Below are 24,831 nucleotides of genomic sequence, written 5' to 3'. Positions count from 1 at the left end.
GGTAAAGAATCCACCTGCAATGCAGGAGACCTGAGTTCGATCCCTGGATTGGGAAGATACCCTGGAGAAGGGAATAGTTATCCACTCTAGTATTCTGGCCTGGAGAGTTCCATGGACTGTATAGTCCCAGGGGGGCACAAAGAGTTGGACATGACTGAGCAACTTTCACTTCACTCGATAACTGTAGCTTTGCAGTACTGTCTTAAGCCTGGAAGAGTTATGACTCTAGCTTTGTTCTTTTTTCTCAGGATTGCTTTGGCAATCCCGGGTCTTCTATGGTTCCATAAAATCTTTAGGATTATTTGTTCTCATTCTGTGAAAAATGTCACTCAGTTTGATAGGAATCACTTTAAATTTGTCAACTGCTTTGGAGAGTAAGTCCATTTTAACACTATTAATTTTTCTAATCCAAGAGCATGGGATATCTTTCCACCTTTCCATTTCCATCTTTGATTTTCTGTATGAATGTTTTATAGTTTTCAGTGTCTAAGTCTTTCACCTCCTTGGTTAGATTTATTCCAAAGTATTTTTAATGTGATTTTAAATGACTTTTTTTTTTACTTTCACATATTTCATTGTTAGTGTAAAGAAATGTAACAGATTTGGGTATGTGAATCTTGTATCCTGCTGTCTTGCTGAGTTCATTTATCCATTCTAATAGTATTTGTGTGGCAATTTTAGGGTATTTTATACAGAATACTGGGCTTCCCTGATGACTCAGTGGTAAAGAACCTGCCTGCCAACGCAGAAGACATGGGTTCAAAACCTGGGTTGGGAAGATCCCCTAGAGAAGGAAATGGCAACCCACTCTAGTATTCTTGCCTGGGAATTCCCAGGGACAGAGAAGCCTGGTGGGCTACAGTCCATGGGGCTGCAAAGAGTCGGACCTGACTTAGTGACTGAACATGCATGCGTATACAGAGTATCATGTATTTGCATATAATGATAATTTTACCTCTTCCCTTCCAACTTGGATAATTTTATTTCTTTTTCTTGTCTGATTGCTGTGACTATTACTTCCACAACTATACTGAATAGAAGTGGTGAGAGTGAACATCTTTGTTTTGTTCCATAATTCAGTGGGAAAGCTTTCATCTTTTTTTACCGTTTAGTATTCTGTTGACTGTGGCTTTGTCATAATGACTTTTATTATGCTGAGATACTAAATATCTTAATTTATTTGAGGACATTCTTGAATTGCCTTCCTGGTTCCTGACTTTTGCTGGATCAGCAAATACACCTAAAAGCCCTTCTCTTTTAAATCATTCATCATGAATGCCAAACTGGAGTCACATTCAGACATACACACAAAACGTCAGATTCTGATACTCCATAAGTTAAAGGAGAGTTCTCTAAGTAAGACTGAAATTGACCCTCTATAAGTGGAATTTCTGATTCCGACTTTGAGGTTGATCAGAAATGTAACAGTGAGCAAAATTTTCAATGGTTATCTGACCTTTTCTCCTCTGCCCATACCCTCATTCCCAACATAATTAGAATCAGACTTAAGATCCACTTTGGGGTCCTGAATACAAACATTATGACAAGAGAACCCATAACGGCAATAACTAAACCTTCAGCTTCAAAGAGGGTTGCTTCTAAGTTACGAAAGTTGTATCCAACAGTTCTTCACAGGTACTTTTGGGGAATTATGCTCTCATAACAGACCACTTAGAACTGTGCTTTGATGTCAACAAGCATCAAGCAGGATTTGTAGCATAAGCTCAAATTCCCCAAATAAATGCCAGCTTTACGAACAGAACTACTCTCTCTACCACAGTGGATTCTGAATGCAGTTGATGGGTCATTTACCCTTTGACCAAAACTCTTATGAAATGCATAGCTCTATCAAACTCTTGTATATTTGCTCCAATCCTGTGGAGCTTCACCTGATGATATTAGATAGCAATACTCAATATTATCAGTGATAATTGTGAGTATTATTTAAAACATAGACTTGACTACAGCCATATTTCTTTAATTCAGCAACATCATGGCCAGTGGTTTTCAATCAGGGATGTACAACAGACTTGTCTGTGGAGTTTAATGATAATGCAAATGTCTAACAGCCACACCAGACTTAATGAATTTTTTACTTGATATTCTTGACATCTTCTAATAGGATTATTATACTATATTTCAAAGTAAGTATTCTATTCCTCCATTTTTGTAAAACCAGAAGTAAACTCTGACTTCTTTTTTTTTAAATAGCTTTATTTATTATCTTTTGAAACATTCTAACTTAAGGGGAATGATTTTATTACCTTGCTTTCCATGTCACATTATGCATCACACTTATTATGAACTGTCATCAGACTTTTCACATTTGAAAATTACTAGCACTAAATTAACCAAAATCACTTTCAGTTTCTATCATCTACAGATATTTGTTTTCCTCAGATACTTGCCTGAAAGTTCTATTATCAGGTTCAGGCCAGGGTTTGTGTCTTCAGCAAAGAATACTCTCAAGAGTCCCATGGTAACCGCCCAGATATTTTAAATAATTGACATTTCAAAGAACAGACTCTTGGATATAAGCGTTTAATGACACCAGTGGGCAGAGTCAAGACTTACAGAATTTTAGTCCAGAAGCAGACAATTTCATGCTAGTGCTAACCCAGGATCAAGTGGAACAAGAATTAGAGTCCATACTAAATGGAATGAAAAGTGAAATTTTAGAATATTGCTTTACTGTTGTTATTGTTGTTGCCATTGTTTTAAGGAGTTTGGGAATAGGCTATTTATTTATTTGGCCACACTTGTAGGGATGTGGGATCTTAGTTCCCCGACCAGAGATCATACCTGTGACACCTGCATTGGAAACACAGAGTTTTAACCACTGGTCTGCTAGGGAAGTCCCCTGAAATATTATTGTTTAAATGGTCTATCTTCTGGATCTATGAGAAAGTCCCTTCTCTTTATGCTTCAACTACTTTTTTTCTGAAACAATTTAGAAGATTCTTGTATGAATTTTATTGTGCTATCTTTGCATGAAATGTTCCCTTGGTATCTCTAATCTTCTTGAACATATCTCTAGTCTTTCTCATTTTATTGTTTTCCTCTGTTTCTTTGCATTAATCACTGAGAAAGGCTTTCTTATCTCTCCTTGCTATTCTTGGAACTCTGCATTCCGATGGGTATATTCTTTCCTTTTCTCCTTTGCCCTTCACTTTTCTTTTCTCAGCTATTTGTAAGGCCTCCTCAGACAACCATTTTGCAATTTTGCATTTCTTTTCCTTGCAGATGGTCTTGATCACTGCCTCCTGTACAATGTCACGAACCTCCGTCCATAGTTGTCAGGCACTCTGTCTATTTGATCTAATCCCTTAAATCTATTTGCCACTTCCACTGTATAATCTTAACAGATTTGATTTAGGTCATACCTGAATGGTCTAGTGGTTTTCCCTACTTTCTTCAATTTAAGTCTGAATTTGGCAATAAGGAGTTCATGATCCTAGCCAGAGTCAGCTCCCGGTCTTGTTTTGCTGATTGTATAGAATGTCTCCATCTTTGGCTGCAAAGAATATAATCAATCTGATTTTGGTATTGACCATCTGGTCATGTCCATGTGTAGAGCAGTCTCTTGTGCTGCTGGAAGAGAGTGTTTGCTATCACCAGTGTGTTCTCCTGGCAATACTCTGTTAGCCTTTGCCTTGCTTCAATTTGGTACTCCAAGGCCAAACTTCCCTGTTACTCCAGGTATTTCTTGACTTCCTACTTTTGCATTCCAGTCCCCTACGATGAAAAGGATGTCTTTTGGGGGTGTTAGTTCTAAAAGGTCTTGTAGGTCTTCATAGAACTGTTCAACTTCAGCTTTTTCAGCATTATGGGTTGGGGAATGGATCTGCATTACTGTGATATTGAATGGTTTGCCTTGGAACCAGAGACCATTCTGTCATTTTTGAGATTGCATCCAAGTACTGCATTTCGGACTCTTTTGTTGACTATGATGGTTACTCCATTTCTTCTAAGGGATTCTTGCCCACAGTAGTAAATATAATGGTCTTCTGAATTAAGTTCATCCATTCCAGTCCATTTTAGTTCACTGATTCCTAAAATATTGATGTTCACTCTTGACATTGCCTGTTTGACCACTTCCAGTTTACCTTGATTCGTGGACATAACATTCCAGGTCCCTATGCAATATTGTTGTGTACAGCATCAGACTTTACTTCCATCACCAGTCACATCCACAACTGGGTGCTTTTTTTACTTTGGCTCCATCTCCTCATTCTTTCTGGAGTTATTTCTCTACTCTTCTCCAGTAGCATACTGGGCACCTACCAACCTGGGGAGTTCATCTTTCAGTGTCCTATCCTTTTGCCTTTTCATTCTGTTCATGGGGTTCTCAAGGCAAGAATACTGAAGTGGTTTGCCATTCCCTTCTCCAATGGACCATGTTTTGTCAGAACTCTCCACCATGACCAGTTGATCTTGGGTGACCCTACTCAGCATGGCTCATAGTTTCATTGAGTTAGACAAGGCTGTGCTCCATGTGATCAGTTTGATTAGTTTTCTGTGATTGTGGTTTTCATTGTGTCTGCCCTCCTCTGACAGATAAGGATATGAAGCTTATGGAAGCTTCCTGATGGGGACACTGGGTCTTGTTCTGATGGGCGGGGCCATGCTCAGTAAATCTTTAATTCAATTTTCTGTTGATAAGAAATGCTGGACTGGATGAAGCACAAGATGGAATTAAGATTGCTGGGAAAAATATCAATAACCTCAGTCATGCAGATGACACCACACTTAACAGCAGGAAGCGAAGAACTAAAGAGCCTCTTGAGGAAAGTGAAAGAGGAGAGTCAAAAAGTTGGCTTAAAACTCAATATTCAGAAAACTAAGATCATGTCATCTGGTCCCATCACTTCATGGAAAATCGATGGAGAAACAATGAAAACAGTGAGAGAATTTATTTTTTTTTTAATTTTGGGGGGCTCCAAAATCACTGCAGATGGTGACTGCAGCCATGAAATTAAAAGAAGTTTGCTCCTTGGAAGCAAAGCTATGACCAACCTAAACAGCATATTAAAAAGCAGAGACATTAGTTTGCCAACAGAGGTCTATATAGTCAAAGCTACAGTTTTTCCAGTCGTCATGTACGGATGTGAGAGTTGGACCATAAAAAAAGCCTAGTGCTGAAGAATTGATGTTTTGAACTGTGGTGTTAGAGAAGATTCTTGGGAGTCTCTTGGACTGCAAGGAATTCCAACCAGTCAATCCTAAAGGAAATCAGTCCTGAATATTCATTGGAAGGACTGATGCTGAAACTGAAACTCCAATACTTTGGCAACCTGATGTGAAGAGGTGACTTATTGGAAAAGACTCTGATGCTGGGAAAGATTGAAGGCAGGAGGATAATGGGACAACAGAGGTAGAGATGGTTGGATGGCATTACCGACTCGATGGACATGAGTTTGAGCAAGTTCTGGGAGTTGGTGACAGACAGGGAAGCCTGGCGTGCTGCAGTCCATGGGGTTGCAAAGAGTTGGACACGACTGTGTGACTGAACTGAACTGAACTGTATGAACTGTTTTCGATTATTTTCTGTATTCTTAATGCTCTGGCATTTCGGGCCACAGTGACTGGGGAAAGACTTTCTCTCCCAGGGCTCACCAATTCTTAGGTAGAGCAAGCATAACAAGTGAGTTGCCCTGGAGCATGCCTTTCATATTCAAACTGACCATCCAGAGTTCATACTCTCAACTACTTCTTCTATCTGCTTCACATGTTCCAAGAAGTAATATTCCTCTGTCCTAAGTATCCCAGGGCCTGGTACCAGACCACTAGAAAGAATTCCTATCCTCGGAGTCCACTGAAATCATTCAAAACAGCCAGTTTCAAGATTGCTTACTCTGCCCTGCCTTGTTTTTCCAATAAAAACAATAATAAAGTCTCCTGCCCAAGGTGTCCCCTTGCACCGTCTTCCTCTTGACCAATTTTGGTGCTTTCCTACATGGCTTGGCATGACATGGCATGCCTGTCTCCTTAAGAACTACGAATAGGAACCTTTCCAAATGGCAGTCATGGTCTGTTCTATAGGCTTCCTTATACCTGAATAATACTAAAATCTACATTTAAAAACCATTTTTATATAAGCTGAAATATTTTAAAATGATATTTGAGTCTTACTGACTCCCACAGTTCAGAAACTCATACCAAATGCCCTTAACTTTCAATGGCAAAAGGGTTATCTTATATATTCAATAATAATGTCTTCCTTTTTACCAGAATATAATTGGAGAAATCTACTACCTTTAACATCTTGCCTAGAATATCATATTGAGAATGATGCTCCTTGGATCAGGTAGGAACTGAAGTGGCTTTATTACGGAGTCAATACCTACAAAGGGCTCTTAGGATAACTGCCCTGCTATCTAGTTTACAGGATCCAGCCTTATAGGTGGTTAAGGACCATTATTTCCTGGCAGCCCAGTAACCTAGTTACTTTGGGGGCTTCAATAATAGAAGAACTTACACAAATGCGTAAGTACTGCAGATGAAATAAGGTGGAAAGAATTTGTTGAACTTGATCTTCTTGCCTTAGGAACGCAAATAATAGAGGCATTAAAAGTCCAATCTGAGATTCCTTATAAAAACCTCCAAAGAGAAGTTAATTTTGTAATTATTCAAAACTATGTCTCTAGATTTTGCAAAGTAAGTAAGAAAACCTAAGTGAGAGTGAAAGCAAAAGTGCAAGTCACTCAGTTGTGTCTGAGTTTTTGTAACCCCTGGAGTGGGTAGCCTTTTCCTTCTCCAGGGGATCTTTCCAACCCAGGAATCGAACCCAGGTCTCCTGCATTGCAGGCAGATTCTTTACCAGCTGAGCCACAAGGAAAACCCAAGAGTACTGGAGTGGATAGCCTATTCCTTCTCCAGGGGATCTTCCCGACCCAGGAATCGAACCAGGGTCTCCTGCATTGCAGGCGGATTCTTTACCAACTAGAAAACCTATGTGGTAAAATAACACTTTTGCTACACATCAGTAAATAATAAAGCCATACCTAATGAGACTAGGCTTACCTTATGATCAAGGTTAATCTTTCTTTGATATTATTATGATCACAAGGAAGAAGGAGAGAGGGAAGGAGGGAGAGGATATAAGGAAAAATTATAAAAGACTTTGAAATTTAGCAGATATTCTGGCCAGCTCATCCATCTGGATAATCTCTGCTTTTTTTTTTTTTTTTGCCTATATCTAGGCTATTTTACAAGGTTATAAAGACAAAAATTAGCTTGTAGAAACCAATGGCAATGCAAATAATTTATCTCCATAGAAACTGTAATTGTGATCACAGAAAAGCAGTTGATTATCACCCTATAGATATTGCAAGTTTTGCCAATTCTGTGTGCATCAATAAATTTATCTCAGCAATCCTTGTCAGACTATAAATGTGCAATACTTTGCATTTTGTTTTTAAGTGGTTGTAAATATCTCATTGATTTCCTCATTAATTCATGATTTAAATAAAATTTTTGATACATCTCTATTTCATATCTGTGTAAGAGACATGATTATATCCTCTTTTGAAATATGACTTTTTATGACTGAATAAAGATATAATGTTATTTTATAGAAAAATATATATGTAATACCATTTTACAAAAAATTATTTATGTAATTATGTACACGAAATATGTGTGTTGTGTGTGCATGCTAAGTTGCTTTAGTCATGTCTGGCTCTTTGCAACCCTATGGACTATAGCCCGCCAGGCTCCTCTGTCCATGGGATTCCCCAGGCAAGAATACTGGAGTGGGTTGCTGTGCCCTCCTCCAGGGGATCTTCCCAACCCAGGGACTGACGCCCATCTCTTATGTCTCTTGCATTGGCAGGTGGGTTCTTTACCATTAGCGCCACCTGGGAAGCCCTACGTGTGTGCGTGTGCGCACGTGCGTGTGCGCAAACAGCTGTGAGTCATTCACTGAATAATACTGAGTGACTGAGTGCCAAAGATAGACAAGACAGACTGACTCACTGACCTCAAGGAGCCTAAGTCCTAGTGGACCTAACACTCACTCAAACAGTGTTTGTCTAGCTTATGTGACCAACATCACAAAGCTTTCAGGCCGAGAGGAAAAACACACTGACACAAATCTCTCCAAAGTAATCCTTTCTCAATAACTAATTATTGCTTAGGAGTATAATATATCACCAAAGGGAAAAAAATTCAGAGTGAAATAACAGGTTTTATACAAAAGGGGGGTAAGTAAATTGCTAGACTCATACTTGGAAGTTCTGGGTATCTCTTGTTAGAAACATTGTGCTTTTATGAAAAAGAGTTTCCACTCAAGTTCTTCCAAATCTGACTCAAGAGGTTATGTAATCCCTCTAAACTTTTGTTTTTCCATTTGTACAAAAAGATAATAATAACCATTTCATGGGATTGTCGTAAACATGGTACATGCCTGGAACACAGTAAATGCTTAAATAGGTGTTAGCTGATTTTATTAATAATATTATTTATTGATGCTCAGTTCTTGCTCAGTACTCAACCAATGTTAAATGTATCTCTCCAAATAAATGGGAAGAATGAAATCTGTTTCAAGTTACTCTAAAATATGGAAGACCTAAAATTATATTACTGAAGTTCTCTTAGTTATTAGGGGGGAAAAAAATCTCATTGTGTACACAGAGATCTTAGGAATGAATTGGAAATTTTACCTGCAGCCCAGGATTCCAATGCTGTATTATCAGAGAAGACTACACAAGTTTCTCTTTCTCCTAGAATCTTCCTGTGCATGAGCAACAAACTTGGAATGACTTGTGCCATTAGCACCTTATTACAAATGACGACTGGGTAATTTCTACCAGGCCAGACTATAGGATGACAAGAAAGAGGGTATTCAAGGAGAGATGGCTGGTTACTCAAAGCCCACAGTGTTGAAGGTGATCCTTAGTAGGAGATTCAAGGTTGGAGGTTACCCAGAACCAGACTTGGCTGGCAGCCCTTTGAGCACCTGTGTCCTCCACAGCACCACACTCCTAAACAAACAAGTGCTCAGCAGTAGGCAGAGTCTCAAGTTCACCATAACTCCAGTGGTATTTCACACTTAACCTTGCCCTACAACCCAACTCAAATTCAGAAAATCACAACAGTTTCATCAATGCAGAGGGCATATCATCTCACTGCAAAATTGACTAAATAAGAGGTCACTATGCCAAAAAAGAAGAGAGAGAAAAATCACCAGGCCAATAAGAAAATTACAAGATCAAAGAAACTGCCCCACCAAAGTTGTTCTAACAGAGATCACCTGGTGCCTATTTGCTAGGTAGGACTGGACTTCAAGTTATTATATAATTAACTTATTACACTGAGAGCCGCCCATATCATATTCAATGTCAATAGCTTTTTTAGTGTTTTTTTTTAAAAAAAGGTCACATTAATGAAGCACTTACGTCTCCAAAACTGCGTTAGGTGCATCACAAGAACAATCTTAAGGCTGGGCCCATTAACCTCCCAGTAAGATTAAAATGAGTTATATTCATCTCTTTTTATAAGAGAGAATAAGTTATTTAAGGGGTTTTAAGAGTTTTAAAAATCATATTTTTTGCTACCTCCCTCTACAACTAGAAAAATGAACTAAATAAACAAATATGTAGATTAAATGAATTACTTGAGTCAAGTTGGACAGATGCTTCATTCATACATGTAAATATTTGCTGACCTCAAAGAACCAGATTCTCCACACACATTAAAACAGGCACATACATTGCTTGAGTTTTTTTCCAAAGCCACTAAACTGCAGCCTAAGAAGAATGGCTCTAGATAACCCTGGGACTTTTGATCTGCTGAGAAGAGTCTCCAAGTTTGGGGCCACTGTTTCCTGTCCTGGGTATGTGAAGATCACTGGAGATCCTTCTCCACTCTCCCTGGCAAAGACTGCAGCAGCTCCTCTCAATCAATGTCAAAGTCCAGCATTTAAGAGTAGAAGTTTGAAAGGTCGCTTTAATGAGCAGACTGCCCAGCACAGAGCGCTATTAATACCCACGGAAGGGGAGCATGCATGCGTCCCAGTTCGCCGGTGCCCAGTGGCAAGTCAAGCTAATCACTGCCTACAAAAGAACGCCTCAGACCTTCACCAGAACCGTGCTCTCGCCAGAGACACACCCGGCCAGGCAAAGGTGCCCGAGGAGGTGGAGGCTGCTACCTGAGTTTCTCCGTGGCTCCTCCCGTTCTCCGCCTTGAAGATGGACTTGGGCTTCCGCGACTTGAAGTTGCCCATGGTGGGGCGCAGCGCGTCCAGCCGCGGGGGCTGCTGTACTCGCGGCAGCTCACTGGGCAGCGGTGCGGGCTCCTCTAGCGGAGGCCTGGCGTCGGGGTAACTTCCTCTATTGTCTTCATCTCTAGAATGGGAAAGACTCGGGTTTAGAAAGCACCGAAGAGTCTAATAACCCGCCCTGGAAAAGAGGCTGGCGATACCCTCTGCTGTTCATTCGCTCAGCAAACTTTTTAGTGTAGACTGTTTCAGAGAGACTGAACTTCACTTTCTGGAACATGCCACATTCCCTTCCAGTCTTTGCTAGTGGGTACATTTTCCATAGCTGTAGCTTTGTACATGCTATCGTATTTGCTTCCCTTTTTTCATTTCAATATGGTTTCACATATATCATATTTTTCTTTCACAATAATAATGTGAGATATCCCGGTTAGCTATGATCATCCCAACTTTATAGATTAAGACTCTAAACCTCTCTGATTAAATAAGGTGCCAAACTGAAGGGCTAATTCACTCCGACTCTCAGTCTCTCATACATGAGTCCTTGGCTCAAGGTGTTGATGTTTGCTCCTCACTGGCAAGTCTTCAATCATCTCCTTAGAACTTTCAGTTAAACTTTAAAAGTTTAACTAGAGGGGCTTCCCTGGTGGTCCAGTGGTTGAGAGTCTACCTTGCAGGGAGGGGACACAGGTCTGATTTCTCGTCAGAGAACTAGCATCCCATATGTGGCAGAGCAACTAAGCTCTGAGCTGCAACTACTGAGCCCAGGCGATGGGGGCCCACACAGCACAACTAGAGAGTCTGTGTGCTACAGCTGAAGATCCCACATGCCACAACTAAGGCCTGATGCTGCCTGATTAATTAGTTCATGAAAGATAAATTACAGAAACGTTTAACTAGAAGCTACTTTAATAAGATACATACAACCTCAATAGAATATAAGACAAGGGCCAAATTTCACCCAACCAAGCCACCTATTTAAACAACACTTTCAATGGAAAGCCAAAGATCCCAGTGTCTTGGTCCTGTTGGTGTGGAATGGCTGGAGAAGACTGACTGGGCTGGCATTACCTGCACATACTCAGTTCTAGGAGAGCACTGTTCATGTTCACCCATCAATCAAATTCAATACATCATCCAACCATTTCAATTTCCTCAAACACAGTGATGTAATAACACTCTTAAGTCATTGGTCCCTCTTAAATCTAGATGTATTTTAGAATTCAGCAACTACCATAGCCAAAGGAAGCATTCCCCTTACATCAGCGGTCCCCAATCTTTTTGTCACCAGGGACCAATTTCGTGGACAACCATTTTTCCATGGACAAGGTCAGGGATGGCTCACGCAGTACTGTGAGCAATGGAGAGCTAGGGCACTGAGCAGCAGATGAAGCTTCACACTTGTTCACTCACCTCCTGCTGTGTGGCCTGGGTTCCTAAACAGGCCAGGGACCCAGTCTGTGGCCCAGAGGTTTTGGGGACTCCTGCTTTATATGATCAATATCACTGTCCTGAACCCACTGGCAGCCATTCGGTATAGGTCATGTGATTCTGTAGGACTGGCCACTCCCCCCTGGGGGTGTTTTCCCTCTTGTTCACTGACCAGAAACAGCCATAAAAAGAGATTTTGGCAAGGTCAGCTAGGAAACACTTCCTCATGGAAGTGCTTCCTCATGGCTCAAGAATATGTTGAGCCAAGAGAAAAGCCAAGAGAAAAGACCAGCAAATGAAAGATTTCTATGCCCTCTGCTCAGGATGTCTTTTTACAAATAAAAGATTAATTAAAATGCTACCAGCAGAATGAGCTGTCCAGCTAGTCTCTGGGAGAAAAGCAAAGAAAACATGAGGGTGGGAGGTCTGGAGCATGGCCAGGGTGCATGCAGTTGGGCAAGATGTGGAAATAAAATTAGGTGAAAGAGTTAAACTTAAGCCTCAGGACAAACTTAGTATCTGGTAAAGGAAAATCCAACAGGTGAAATAATTCTTCATGTTAGTTCAGTTCAGTTGCTCAGTTGTGTCAGACTCCTTGCAACTCCTGCCAGTAACACTGGTTACTATTTTCCCTTAAGATCATTTACAATTTAACAAAAAATTCTAAGTCACTAATAGGTTTGGAAACCAGTATCAAAATATGAGTTTGAAATAAATGTCTCTAGTTCATTTGAAATACCTGTCTCTCCCTAGAGACAAATACTACTCATCCGTATACTCTATGTTCTTGGATGAGCAACAAAAAAAGGAAGAGCAGCTTTTACCATAACCTAAATGTTTCTTAAAGAGATGGGAATACCAGACCACCTGACCTGCCTCCTGAGAAATCAGCATGCAAGTCAAGAAGCAACAGTTAGAATTGTATATGGAACAACAAACTGGTTCCAAATTGGGAAAGGAGCACATCAAGGCTGTATATTGTCACACTTCTTATTTAACTTATATGCAGAGTACATCATGAGAAATGCTGGGCTGGAGGAAGCACAAGCTGGAATCAAGATCACCAGGAGAAATATCAATAACCTCAGATATGCAGATGACACCACCCTTATGGCAGAAAGTGAAGAAGAACTAAAGAGTCTCTTGAGGAAAGTGAAAGAGGAGAATGAAAAAGTTGGCTTAAAACTCAACATTGAGAAAACTAAGATCATGACATCTGGTCCCATCACTTCATGGCAAATAGATGGGGAAACAGTAGAAACGGGGGCAGATTTTATTTTTCTGGGCTCCAAAATCAATGCAGATGGTGACTGCAACCTTGAAATTAAAAGAAGCTTGCTCCCTGGAAGAAAAGCTATGACCAACCTAGACAGCATATTAAAAAGCAGAGCCATTACTTTGCTAGCAAAGGTCTGTCTAGTCAAAACTATGGTTTTTCCTTAGTCATGTATGGATGTAAGAGTTGGACTATAAAGAAAGCTGAGTGCAGAAGAATTGATGCTTTTGAACTGTGGTGTTGAAGAAGACTCTTGAGAGTCCCTTGGACTGCAAGGAGATCCAACCAGTCCATTCTAAAGGAAATCAGCCCTGAATATTCATTAGAAGGACTGATGGTAAAGCTGAAACTCCAATACTTTGGCTACCTGATGCAAAGAACTGACTCACTGGAAAAGACCCTGATGCTGGAAAAGATTGAAGGCAGGAGGAGAAGGTGGTGACAGAGGATGATATGGTTGGATGGCATCACCCACTGGATGGACATGAGTTTGAGCAAGCTCCAGGAGTTGGTGATGCACAGGGAAGCCTGGCATGCTGCAATCCATGGGGTTGCAAAGAGTTGGACATGACTGAGCTGAACTAAAATGTTCCTCATTCAAGGAGAATTCTAGAACACTCAAGAATAAGAAAAAGTGACTTTTCAAATTTAAAATGACTGTTTTGATAGACTGCTTCCTAAAAATAAAACCTGAATTTTGTTTTTATGTCATATTTTCAAGGCACCCAAAAGATGTAAATGTCATTCTTGACTTGAAGAACAAGGAAGGTGGGGGTCAGGGGGAAGCACTTTCTCTTATTATACAAATGTAAAACATAAATACAAAAGTCATCTTTACGAATACATTTCCAACCTATTACTGGTTCCTCAGAATTCCCAAAACAGAGTACAGGTAATGTAATTTATGTCACTTCTTATTGCAATCAGCCATAACTGAGAATGAACATGGTGTTCTAAAAGGAACAAGAGTCCAAAAGATCCTCCCATGTTAGAAATGCATCCTGAGCCGCACCGCCTCACCTCTGCGTCCCGCATCCATCCATAAGATACTATGCATCTCTAGCACAGTAGTACAGGTAGTACAGTCTCTGTGAAATGCCTACCAAAGAAAGTTGGCTCCAGACCACAATCCAATAAATGGGGGCTATTGTTACTCTCACATGGGGCCTTAGGTGAATAGCTGTTTGCAGAGAAAAAACTGAAGGCTATTTTTAGTCTTTCCAATGCCTCCAGGATAAATTCCAAACTCCTTTGCAGGGTACTTAAAACTTTTGTAATCAGGTCTTTGTTTATCTCTGTAACTTTATTTCTTACCACTCCTAGCCTCCTCAGCTCTCAGGGTTCCTGCCATCCTGAACTGCTTGCTTCAACTTGAATTCTCTCTGCTGTCTGTTGGCTAGCCAGTAATTTGTTTCCTTTGCTTGGTAGCATCATCGTTTTTGGCCTTATATTCCACCAAAAAAAAAAAAAGGAGTCACGTGCCACATGTAATTTTCTTCAGGAATCCATCCCAGAAACCTCACTGGGCTATTTGGTCCTTCTAAGTGAGTCTTCTGTTTCCCTGTCGTAAAATAGCACCTAATGCCCTGTAGCATCATCACCTATATTCTTGTCTATCTCCTCCAGTGCACTGAACCCCTGGGAGCAGAGACTGATTTGTATTTCTACATCCCGTATCTGTCTCCACTGGTTTCTGATACACACAAAAAAGTATGAAACAAAGGCCTTCAACAAATGTTCCTTATCCAACAAGTGGACTTTTGTGTCACATATACCAGAGTCCAAATTCTGCCTCATCACAGCCGTGTTATACTGAATGAGATATAATTCCTCTGAGTCTCGGTTTTTCCACCTTGGATGAGGAAGGAAACAACAGCTTCCTTTTGGCTATTAAGATTAAATAATAAAATGTATGTAAAAGTGCTTGAACACAGCAAACTTGGAAGAGAAATGGTTAACGTTAAGATTTTGCCATCATACCATGAACCCCCGGATGACCAAGACTGCCATGTTTAGTGAATAATTCTAGAACCTCTTCCTTAAAGTCTATAATGGGAATATTTAAATGCATGAATCAATGTTTAATTCAATAGGCATTTACTGAGCATTCTCCATAGAAAAGATACTGTCCTGAGTGCTAAGGCGGTATCCAAAAGTGAACAAAACTTCCTTCAAGAGCTGATAATCTTTTAGAAGAAATAGGACATGAGAACAAATCATTAGAATTCAAAGAGAGTTAAGACACCAGACCAGATTGTTTCTGTTCTTCATAATTAAGAACCAGGCAATGGTGGGTCCTACCTGAGACTGGAGCAATCAGTCTGATCTTCATGCAGAGAGACTGTGTCTTCGTCACACCTGAAGAGAGGAAATAAAACCACATCAGATCCAACTGTCTGCTGAAGCAGAAGAAGCAATATTCTAGAATTATTTGAAGATTAGCACAGGAAACTAAAGAAAGGAACAATCTTCACCACTCTCACCCAAACCAGTGTCAATTCCTCAGATGTCCACCAGGTAATGACTCCAATGTTGTCATGTCATGCGAGCTTAAATGCTTAGAACCAGAGGTAACACTCCTTTTTCATCCACTGCTCTGTGTCACCTCAACTAACAAGACCTTAGCAACCTAAGTGTTCACAGCCCTTGAGGAACCATCTGACACCAAGACTGGTAGATTGTTGTTGGCTCAAAAGGGACACAGCTACGTGCCTCCTGGCATTTCTTCTGCTTCCGGCAGTCCCAAACCACACCAGATGCCATCTGGCTTGCTCCACTGGCCTCCAGACTTTCCTGACCTCCTTCCTTTTCACAAAACTTATGAAATAACCTCATGAAAAATTCTTGGCTTTTCCATACTGAAAAATCTCCAGAGCTCTACACTGCCTAAGGGCATCTTGAGGAGGACTGCAGTCTCACCCCAGTGTATGAGGGAGCCTTTGTTCCTGTTCTCACCTTCCCCACCCCATCCCACCCAACCTCACCCCACCCTGCTCCAACCTGGAATGCTTTTTCTATCTTCAACTCCTACTCAGCCCTCACTGCTCAAGCCTTACAAGCTCTGTGAACTTTCCTTGCCAAGTTCATCCACATGCCATGTTCCCACTTTAACCTTAGTACATAAATGTTTACTTTCTGTGGTTTTAGTAACCATCTAGTTCTTGCCTAGTTATGTAGTTTCTTTGTCCCTCTGAGATCTTTTTAATTAGTTGTTAATTCCACGAAAAGAAACAACTATCGTGTCTTTTTCTGGATATACTGCCACAGTGCCCACAATGCTACCCCAGAGTAGACATTTCATAAATATTGAAATCAAATCATTAACCTGGGCCCCTCGGCAAGTCTGTTCCCTGAAATAAGTGTGTGTGCCTAGTCGCTCAATCATGTCCGACTCCTTGTGACCCCAGGGACTGTAGCCTCCCAGGTGCCTTCCTCCAGGCAAGAATACTAGAGTAGGTGGCCATTCCCTTCTCCAGGGAATCTTCCTGACTCAGGGATCAATCCCAAGTATCCTGCTTTGCAGGTGGATTCTTTACTGTCTGAGCCACCAGGAAAGGCCTGATATAAGTGAGCAAGCATTTACTGAGCACTGACTGCTTCCAAATACTGCCTTAGGCAGCTGGAGCTGTGCTTAAACTTTTTGGGATTCAGGACTGACCAGTTGGTTTTCCATTTCCAATCCACTGTGGAGAAATAATTTGGTAAAAATGTCACAGGAATGTCAAATTCTTATAAAGGTTATTAAAAGCATACTCCCTATTTCTGTACTGTTCTTATCTCAGACTAGTTACAATTTGTGAACCCACACTTTGAGCAGCAGTACTTTTTCTTTTTTTAGTATAATTGCTTTACAATGTTGTGTTAGTTTCTGCTGCACAACTAAGTGAATCAGCTGTGTGCATACATATACCCCCGCCCTCCTGAACCTCCCTCCGCTCACCTCACAATCCCACGCCTCTACATCATCATGAAACGGTATATGGTCCTTTCCCCTCCCCCCACCATGTCTTCTGCCTGCCTTGTGCCTGTAAAAAACCTTAATCAAAGAATAAGTTTGATTAAGTGACAAATAAGAAAGTGAGAAGTGAGAAATGCTGAAACCAAGGAAAACAGTCTAAGGAGACTAAGAATAAGGTAGTCATTAAGCATAGGCAAGGACCTTTAATTCTTTCTCAAGAGCTGTACCTAATATTCTGAGCCATATCCTGTGAGCTGTCTTACAGATACCAAAACCCCAGGTGGAGGAGTTAACTACAGGATGACCAGGCTGGACCCAGGACTTGAGCTGCCACAATTCTGAGAACTGACCACAAAGAAATGGGAACAAGAGCACCCTGGAACTGAAGATTAACTGTACCTAAAACAACCAAAACCAAAACCATTTAAGGATCTTCCCTGTTTCTCCCCTGATTGGCACTGGCTGCCAACTTATGCTTTTCTTGGTGGAATGGAAACCTGCATTTGGGATGAGCTGACGAGCTCCAAAACCAGGTAAGTCCACCAGTGTGCACACAGGCAACATTCCCATTTGTGAGTGCTTGCCAATTGGTTCTGACTGCTGTTGAGGACTGTTTGTGAGCACTACTACTATTTGGACATTCTTGCCAGTTGGTTCTGATGTGTGCCTGATGTTGAGAACTGTTTGGGACATGAGGTGCTATTTGGGCATTTTGCCAGTTGGTTCTGACATATGTGTGATGTTGAGGACCGTTTGTGAGCACCAAGTGTCACGTGAGCATCAAGTGTCATTTTGGGGCATTTTGCCAATTGGTTCTGACATCTGACTACCATTGAGGACTATTTGTTTTGGGACTCCGTAAAGTGTTTGTTTGGAACTCTGTACTGGTCACCTTCAGAGATGCTTATGATGGATCTGTTGTTTGGTGTGTGAGGGTATATTCCATTTGTGTTGATTGGTATTCTTGTTGCGTTATATAAAATGGGAAATTCAGGTTCAATTCATTAAGAAAAAATTTAGTTGTGAGTTTATGACTAAAAAAGAAAGATAATTTTTTTGAACAATGTATGGCTACAGTATTCTTCAGAATCTGAAGAAGATTGATTAAGATGAAAGCCCTGAAATTCACAAAACTGGTTCTTTTTGCATATGCAGTTAGGGAAAGCTAACTTGACAAAACACTTTTTTCCAGATCCTGAGAAAACAAAAATATGCCTGAGAAAAAGTTTGAGTGACTTTTATCATGTCCTTGAAACACAAACACAGTCCACTTTGCCTGGATCTTCAGCCTTGGGTTAACTATACAAAGGGAAAAAAAGGCTTTAAAACTGAAAGTATAATTTGGCTAATCTGGCTATACTCCATAAACTGATTACCTACTTTTGTATTCTTGTAAAACCAAGAGGGAAACTAAAGATGTTGGGTTTATTAAACATATGTGTTGTACTACTAAAGAAAAATTATGCTATTAAAAAAATGTATTTTTTTTTTGAAGTTATGAAGAATGTTCTTAAGTTTGCAATCAGAAAATGCTGATGTAACATTTCAACCACTTGTTTCTTGGTTTTGTTAAAACTTTCAAGGGTTAAAAATTGTAACTGCTGTTGAGGACTCTTGGTGAGTCCTCATATGTAAAAATGATAAGTGAAACATTTTGATATGTAAAGCAAGTAGGATATATGTTGTCAACAAAGAGAATGTATAAAGAATGGAGATATTTTTGTTGAGGAAAAATGGTGATAATTTTTTCCTATGGTTGTTTGTTTCTGTATGAAGAAATAGAGCACAAATTTGTCTGGATTTAGAAAATGACAAAAAGTCTGTGAAAAAGGAATTTTGAAAAAAAAAATGTGTATGTTGTCAGGATTAAGATTAGACTGACTTTAACTAGGTAAATGAATTTTGTTACTAACAGTAAACTGATGCAAAGTTGGGTTTTCTGTCAAAAAAGAAAAATTTCTTCTAGAATATTTGACTGATTTTGGTAACAGAGACTTCTAATGGAAAGTAATTGTTTTATTTCTAATCATACTTTTAACCCGAATGTTCAGGATGGAAAAATTCTCCAATAAGTTGTCACCAAGTATAGCTGCTCATGATGTTTAGCACTGCTGACTGTAAGTGTACTGCTTAAAGTACGTGTCCAGTGTTTGTCTGACAATTGGGTATGAATGATAAAATGTATGGCCTGTACAGCATTTCCCTATTAACCTCTGAGCCTGTTCATGATATCTGATTAGTTTTCCCCCCGAAGTGGACAACTAGGCAAACATATAAATAAAAAAGAGGCCAAGCACTGAGGAACATGGATGTACCCAGAGCATGCAAATGAACCACTCTAGCAACCTTGAATCAATTTCCTTGCTTTTCCTTTTTTTTTAAATTTTTGAAGTCTCAATAACCCACTCTGTCCATCTCATGGAAAACAATAATTCCTAAATGCTTTCTTGTTCTCCACTATTTGACACATCTGCTTTAATAGATCATCTAAACTTTGTAATGTGAATTAAAATGTTTCCCAATAAAAGCAACCTAGCTAAGGAGAAAAATTAATGAAGAAGAAAAATCTAGAATTGTTGCTTCCAAAGAACTAGGGTTCAAACAAAGGTTCAACCTTCGAGCTCAACAATACCTATTGTTCAAGAATTTGGCAAGAACTTTTTTTTCATCCCCCTCATTTGATTTATTAATCTTTCTTCTCAAAGCACAATTAGTTAAAAATGGAAACTCAGCACCAGAACATACAAAGTTGCAGATGCTTTCTGAAATAGGAGGCTAGACCTAATTAGCTGATCAGAGTTTCAGGACTACGGAACAACTCCAGCCATCGCCCAAGAAAACACAATTTCTAGTTTGCAGATATGGCAATGAGATAGATCTCTCTATGGCTTCCAGGGCGCACATACACAGCTCTTTAAGTTCAATTGGGTTTTCCATGGCTTCTGTGAAGATCATCAAGTTCTATTCAATTAACATCTTCTTTCCGATTGTTCTACTGAGTCCTTGCCCCGGAGCCCCCAGCAAATGCACAATACTGGCTCAATTATAAAACTAGATTTCACAGTGGGAACCCATACCCAGATATCCCAACTCTGGGGGAAAAAAAAAAAAATCAACTCAGATCAAGTGCCCAACTGGTTCTGGGCATGAGATTCTCTTCCTACACATTATTCTGATAAAAGAATTTAAAGACCAATCTCTTTAATGATCTTCATAAATATTAAGCTAACCATCTTCTAGCACAATGTTTTTCAAACTATAAATTGTGACCTATTATACAGGGTTAATAATTACAGGATCCTGAAATTAGACAGCAGCTATCAGCATTTTGTTTTTATTACTGGTAGAGAAACAGAATAGAAAAAAATGTCAGTATAGTGAGGGCTAAGTGTTATTTCATGAAACTTGTTCAAATAAATCATATATGTATGTGTGTGCTGGATTGCAATATAAAATGTTTTTCTTAGTGCTGTTCACAGTAAAAATGTAGAGACCTCTATCAAATGATTTCCTTTGAGGTTCTCATCAACTAGATTCTAAGTCCAAGAGTTTTTAATTTGTGGTTGCCCAGATAATACATGAATAATTTGTCCTTGCCATCATTTTCCTGTGAAGTGCTCAAGGTAGTTAGTTATCTCTCTACTTGGACTTTTGCTTCCTCTAACAACCACAAACAAGAAAAAGTTAAAAGGTACTTTCCAGTTCATCTTCTCTTTCATATGATCTTAATTAAGCCTGACAATGGTGTGAGGTAAGCATCACCTTCACCCAGTGGCTAAGGGATTTCCCAGGATTCCAAAGCATAAAGCAGTGATGCCTGCGGGGCTTCTGCTCCACACTACGCCCACCAAATAGTCTCTTCAGTCTATCTTCCCAGAGGCTCAAGAGAGAGAGAAAGACCTGTTTTTTAGAATAATGGTGGAGAAAGAAATACCCATAAGTCTCTTTTTTGACTTGGGGTAAATTAAGTACAGAGGTCTCAGATTGGTGATGAGATAAAATGTAGCTGTACTCAGAAGGGGACTGCCATATTCCCTGCAGTATCGTGTTCCTTGAAGGCACAATTGCAGAGGTACAGCCTGCAATCCTGTGGGATTTCTCAAAGTGTGCCCCCAGAACCATTTGCGTTGGCATCACCTGGAGTCTCTGAGTAAGATGGCAAGCTGCATTATATTCAATTTCCTCGTATCAACCATAATAGAAAAGAATATAAAAAAAGAATGTATATACTTGTGTAACTGAGTCACTTCGCTGTATAGCGGAAATGAACACAACAGTGTAAATCAACTATACTTCAATTTTTGAAATAAATTAATTTTTAAAAATGGAAAAATACAGCAAGTTCCAGCTTCATCCTCACTGCTAGCCCCACTAAATTGACTCTCGGAGAGTAGGGCCAAGGAATGTGAGTTTTCAAACTAGATTGCTTTTCCCCCACATAACCAGTATGCTTCTAAAATGTTCAATGCTGACCTAAAGGTTTACAAAACCCAGACCAGCATTTGGCTGACTCCAACATGATCACCCATCTCTAGGTTTCCACTTGAGAATAAAGCCTGGGAACTCTGGATTTTTCACAAGCCCCTAACCCCTTCCCCAAATAATACTGACAGTCCTTTGGTTTTGAGAATTACTGCTTTGGATGATAACTAATTTGCCACAGAATTCATTGCTGGATATGCTTCATTTCAAGTAACGAGTTAGCCAGGGCAACATAGGAAATGACTACGGAAAAATAACAGATGAGAGGGTACACAGATAGAGAACCAAGGCCAAGGCCATTCTGACCTTGGAAGAATCTGGGTAGGAAAAAGAAACTGAACTGGGCCACATTTGCACAGATAGGGACAGGCAAGGCATGGGAAAAATTAAGAAGAGAATAAAATGTGTCCTTGAGTCCCTCCCAATTCCACTCCCTTTGACTCTTAAAAGACCCCCAGCTGGCCAAGCAGAACCCTGTTAGGTTAGGCTAGCTGATAACATAATTTATATTAAAATATTAATGACAATTTGAATCCACCTCCCAGGGACACAGACTTTTTAAATTTCCATTTTAATAAGGGTCACCACCAGAGTTCTTCATCCAAAAAAAAAAAAAATCTCTAGGTAGAATTTCAGGCAGTAGAAAAGATAAGTATGTGTGGGTGGGTAGGAGGAAGTAGGCGCAGGGCAGAGATAGGAGAAAGGCGATGTTTCCTTTTATCTAGACCGTAGAATAGAGGCAAGTGCTGTATGCCAAGACCAGACCTGAACATTTCTGAATCACCTGCTACTTCTGTCTCAGTATAGCACATTCTGATCCTGCTGGCTTTGGGGTCACGCCTAAAGAACCAAGGAAAACTGAGAGGAGAAAATACTATATTAGACAATGACTAGTTATAAATGGCCCTAGACTGTACTGTTACACCTATGAAGGCTTGGTATGCTTCAAATATGCCCCTCAGATTTTTAGATTAGCCAGATGGCATCCCAATTGTCACTCAGTGCCTTTTAAAACAAATCACTGTCACTTCTCTGGAAACAACAACAAGGTCTTATGCAATCAGAACTCCTTGAGGACTGCCCAAAGACAAGGTACCAGACTTTCCCTAACATTTAACTAAAACCATTTTTAAAACAATGTCCAGGTGAAATCTAAAACTAAGGAACTCCATTTTGAAGCTGCTATGCCTATGGCTGACTTTGGGGATTCAGCCACACCAGGTCCTGAGAGTCAGGCCCAGGAAGCTTGAGGTGCTGTATACATAGCGAAAGGAAGAAAGCAATACCCATGTACCCAAACCAGCGAGTCACAGCCTCATCTCTGGCCTGCACCTCTCTCCACTCTAAGGCTTTTAGGAAAGCAAAGTTATAGCACTGTTACCAAGCAAGTTCATTAACAGGAAGAAGGTTTCAATGAGTGTTTTACACTGATCTTCTAAAATCAACCCTGGATCTTTTTCTTTTTTAAGTAACTCCACTTAAGACAGCCCAAAGCTCAACTTGAAGAGAGTAGCATCCAGAGAAACAAAGAATGTAAAAATCAAGAGGGCCTGGGAAGCCCTATAGTCCTCCATTACCAAGTCGTTGATACAGTGACTTGAACCTCACATCATTTATTTGCCTGTTAGGGAACTTTAGCAAATAGTTCCCAAGCTACTGGGACTTCTGTATCAAACTTGCAGCATTTTTTAAATGTAGTTGAGCATATAACCATATACACCTCTTTTTCCTGAAAAACTATTTAGAGTAACTTCTATGGTAAGGTTCCAGAAGTAAACACCATGAGTTAGCCTAGAGAAAGACTGCTAAATAAAGCATAGGTATTTCATACATATATGTATATATGTAAATTACATATCAGTTACATATAGTATTAGCATAATACACTACCCATTAATTTTTAACATATACATATAATACAGTATTAGAAAAACATTAAGGAAAGGATGACAAGAATTAAAAGCATAAACTCTAAATATCTAATAAAAAATACCATGCATGCTGGTCTTGAGTAAAATATTTACACTCCTTCATTCCATGTTTGAATGGTATTAGTTGTCCCAATCAAAAGCTTTAGCCATAGGAGTAGATAACACAGTCCTACAATAACCAGATCTCTGAGGGCAGCAGACAAAATTGACAAAGGGCATGCAAGAAAAGTTTACTGTCTTAAAAGTCTGTAGAAAGGAGAGGGTGAGGCTAAGTTTAGCCTATTTATCACATGCTGGAATTCAACTCGAGTCATTTCACATCCATCTCCTACTTGCTGTAAATGTACACAGCGTGCTCATGAAAACAGACACCAGTGTTGGCAAAACACAACAAAGCTTCCTTGCTGACATGTCAACGAGATTTATTTTTCAAAAATCTGAACTCCAAGAACACAAATCTGGGAGCACTGTGCTCCCGTAAGCCATCAGTTTGCTTTAATAGCTCTCCCATAGTTGCTAAAAGGCTGATTTCAACCTGTAAAGATTTCTGGGCCCCATCTGCCCCCACGTCTCCCGGTCTTCACAGCCCCAGATTACAGGAGACAATGCACCTAGTACCCAGAGCAGCTGGGGACGGGGGAGGATACCTTCACGTTAGTTGCTTCCTGAGAAAGGCATGCAAATCTTATTGTATTGGCAAGAATCACTTACTCTGTTACAGCGGTGCTGCTGAAGGAATTATCCTGAAGGCTGAAACAGAAACAAGAAAACATCAGCCAAGTCCGGCCGGGGAGCCGTCTCCCTGGCTGCTGTCCGGGAGTCAGAGCACACACACAGACATCGCATTGCAAGGCCAGTCTCAGGGCTCGCCCGGCACGCTCGCTCTACCTTGGGCTGCTGTCTGCACATGCTCGTACGACACCCCCAGCAGGGGCCCAGCCGCACGGGCGAACCACAAAGCCCGGCAGCCCGCGAGGCTGCGGGGACAGAGCTGGGCGGGGCGCGGCAGCCAGCCGCACCCGGACCCCCGCGAGGAGCACCTGGAGCGCTTCTCCGGGACCTCAATCCCGCCGGCCCAGCGCCGCCTTTAATCCAGGCCTCCCTGTGCCGGCCACCCCCTGGAAAGCCCGACTGTTTCTACCCAGGTGCTGAAATCCCCGGGGGACTTGCTTTCTTCCAGACGTCTCCTACCAGTTTTACAAGAGCTACCCCCTCTAGGGATGGAGGCTCGCAGAGATGCACAGATCGTTCAGAAAAAGCTGGAAGGGAACCAGAAGGGGGATGGGGATCATAACTGCTGTTTTTGGTGTCTGTTTATTACCCAGGAAGAAAAAGAAGAGCCCTGAAAGAGGGCTGGTAGCATTACACCAGTCTGCACTCCCGTTATTTCAGTCCCCAAGAGGAAGCGCCCAGCCCAGAACCTCAAAGCTCTGGATGAACGAACTCAAGGAGAGGGGAGAATTTATGCCAGGCATTAGCTGATGACTCGGGGGAACGTGCGCGGAGTGGGGCTTGCTCTGCCCAGAGCAGCTGG

General features: G+C 40.6%; 1 protein-coding gene across 5 annotated transcripts in view; it reads right to left on the bottom strand.

The window, feature by feature from the left end:
* Positions 1–24,537, bottom strand: part of LOC120865378 (protein FAM13C-like) — a 135,870-nt gene extending 111,333 nt beyond the window's left edge. For 2 of the 5 annotated variants that reach the window (XM_040242633.1, XM_040242634.1), the window contains exons 1-3: positions 24,009–24,130; positions 15,228–15,284; positions 10,151–10,346 (exon numbers count right to left, since the gene is read on the bottom strand). In XM_040242633.1, coding sequence (XP_040098567.1) covers positions 10,151–10,346; positions 15,228–15,284; positions 24,009–24,070 — 315 coding nt within the window. In that variant the 5' untranslated portion in view covers positions 24,071–24,130. Of the gene's footprint in view, positions 1–10,150; positions 10,347–15,227; positions 15,285–24,008; positions 24,131–24,185; positions 24,282–24,337; positions 24,388–24,438 lie in introns of those variants that run through there. The other 3 variants (XM_040242636.1, XM_040242637.1, XM_040242635.1) reach the window with 3 other exon arrangements.
* Between the last annotated feature and the right edge of the window lie 294 nt (positions 24,538–24,831).

Source organism: Oryx dammah, unplaced genomic scaffold, assembly GCF_014754425.2.
Source record: "Oryx dammah isolate SB20612 unplaced genomic scaffold, SCBI_Odam_1.1 HiC_scaffold_6, whole genome shotgun sequence".
Lineage (NCBI taxonomy): Eukaryota > Metazoa > Chordata > Mammalia > Artiodactyla > Bovidae > Oryx > Oryx dammah.
This window is presented reverse-complemented; position numbering and strand designations above follow the sequence as displayed.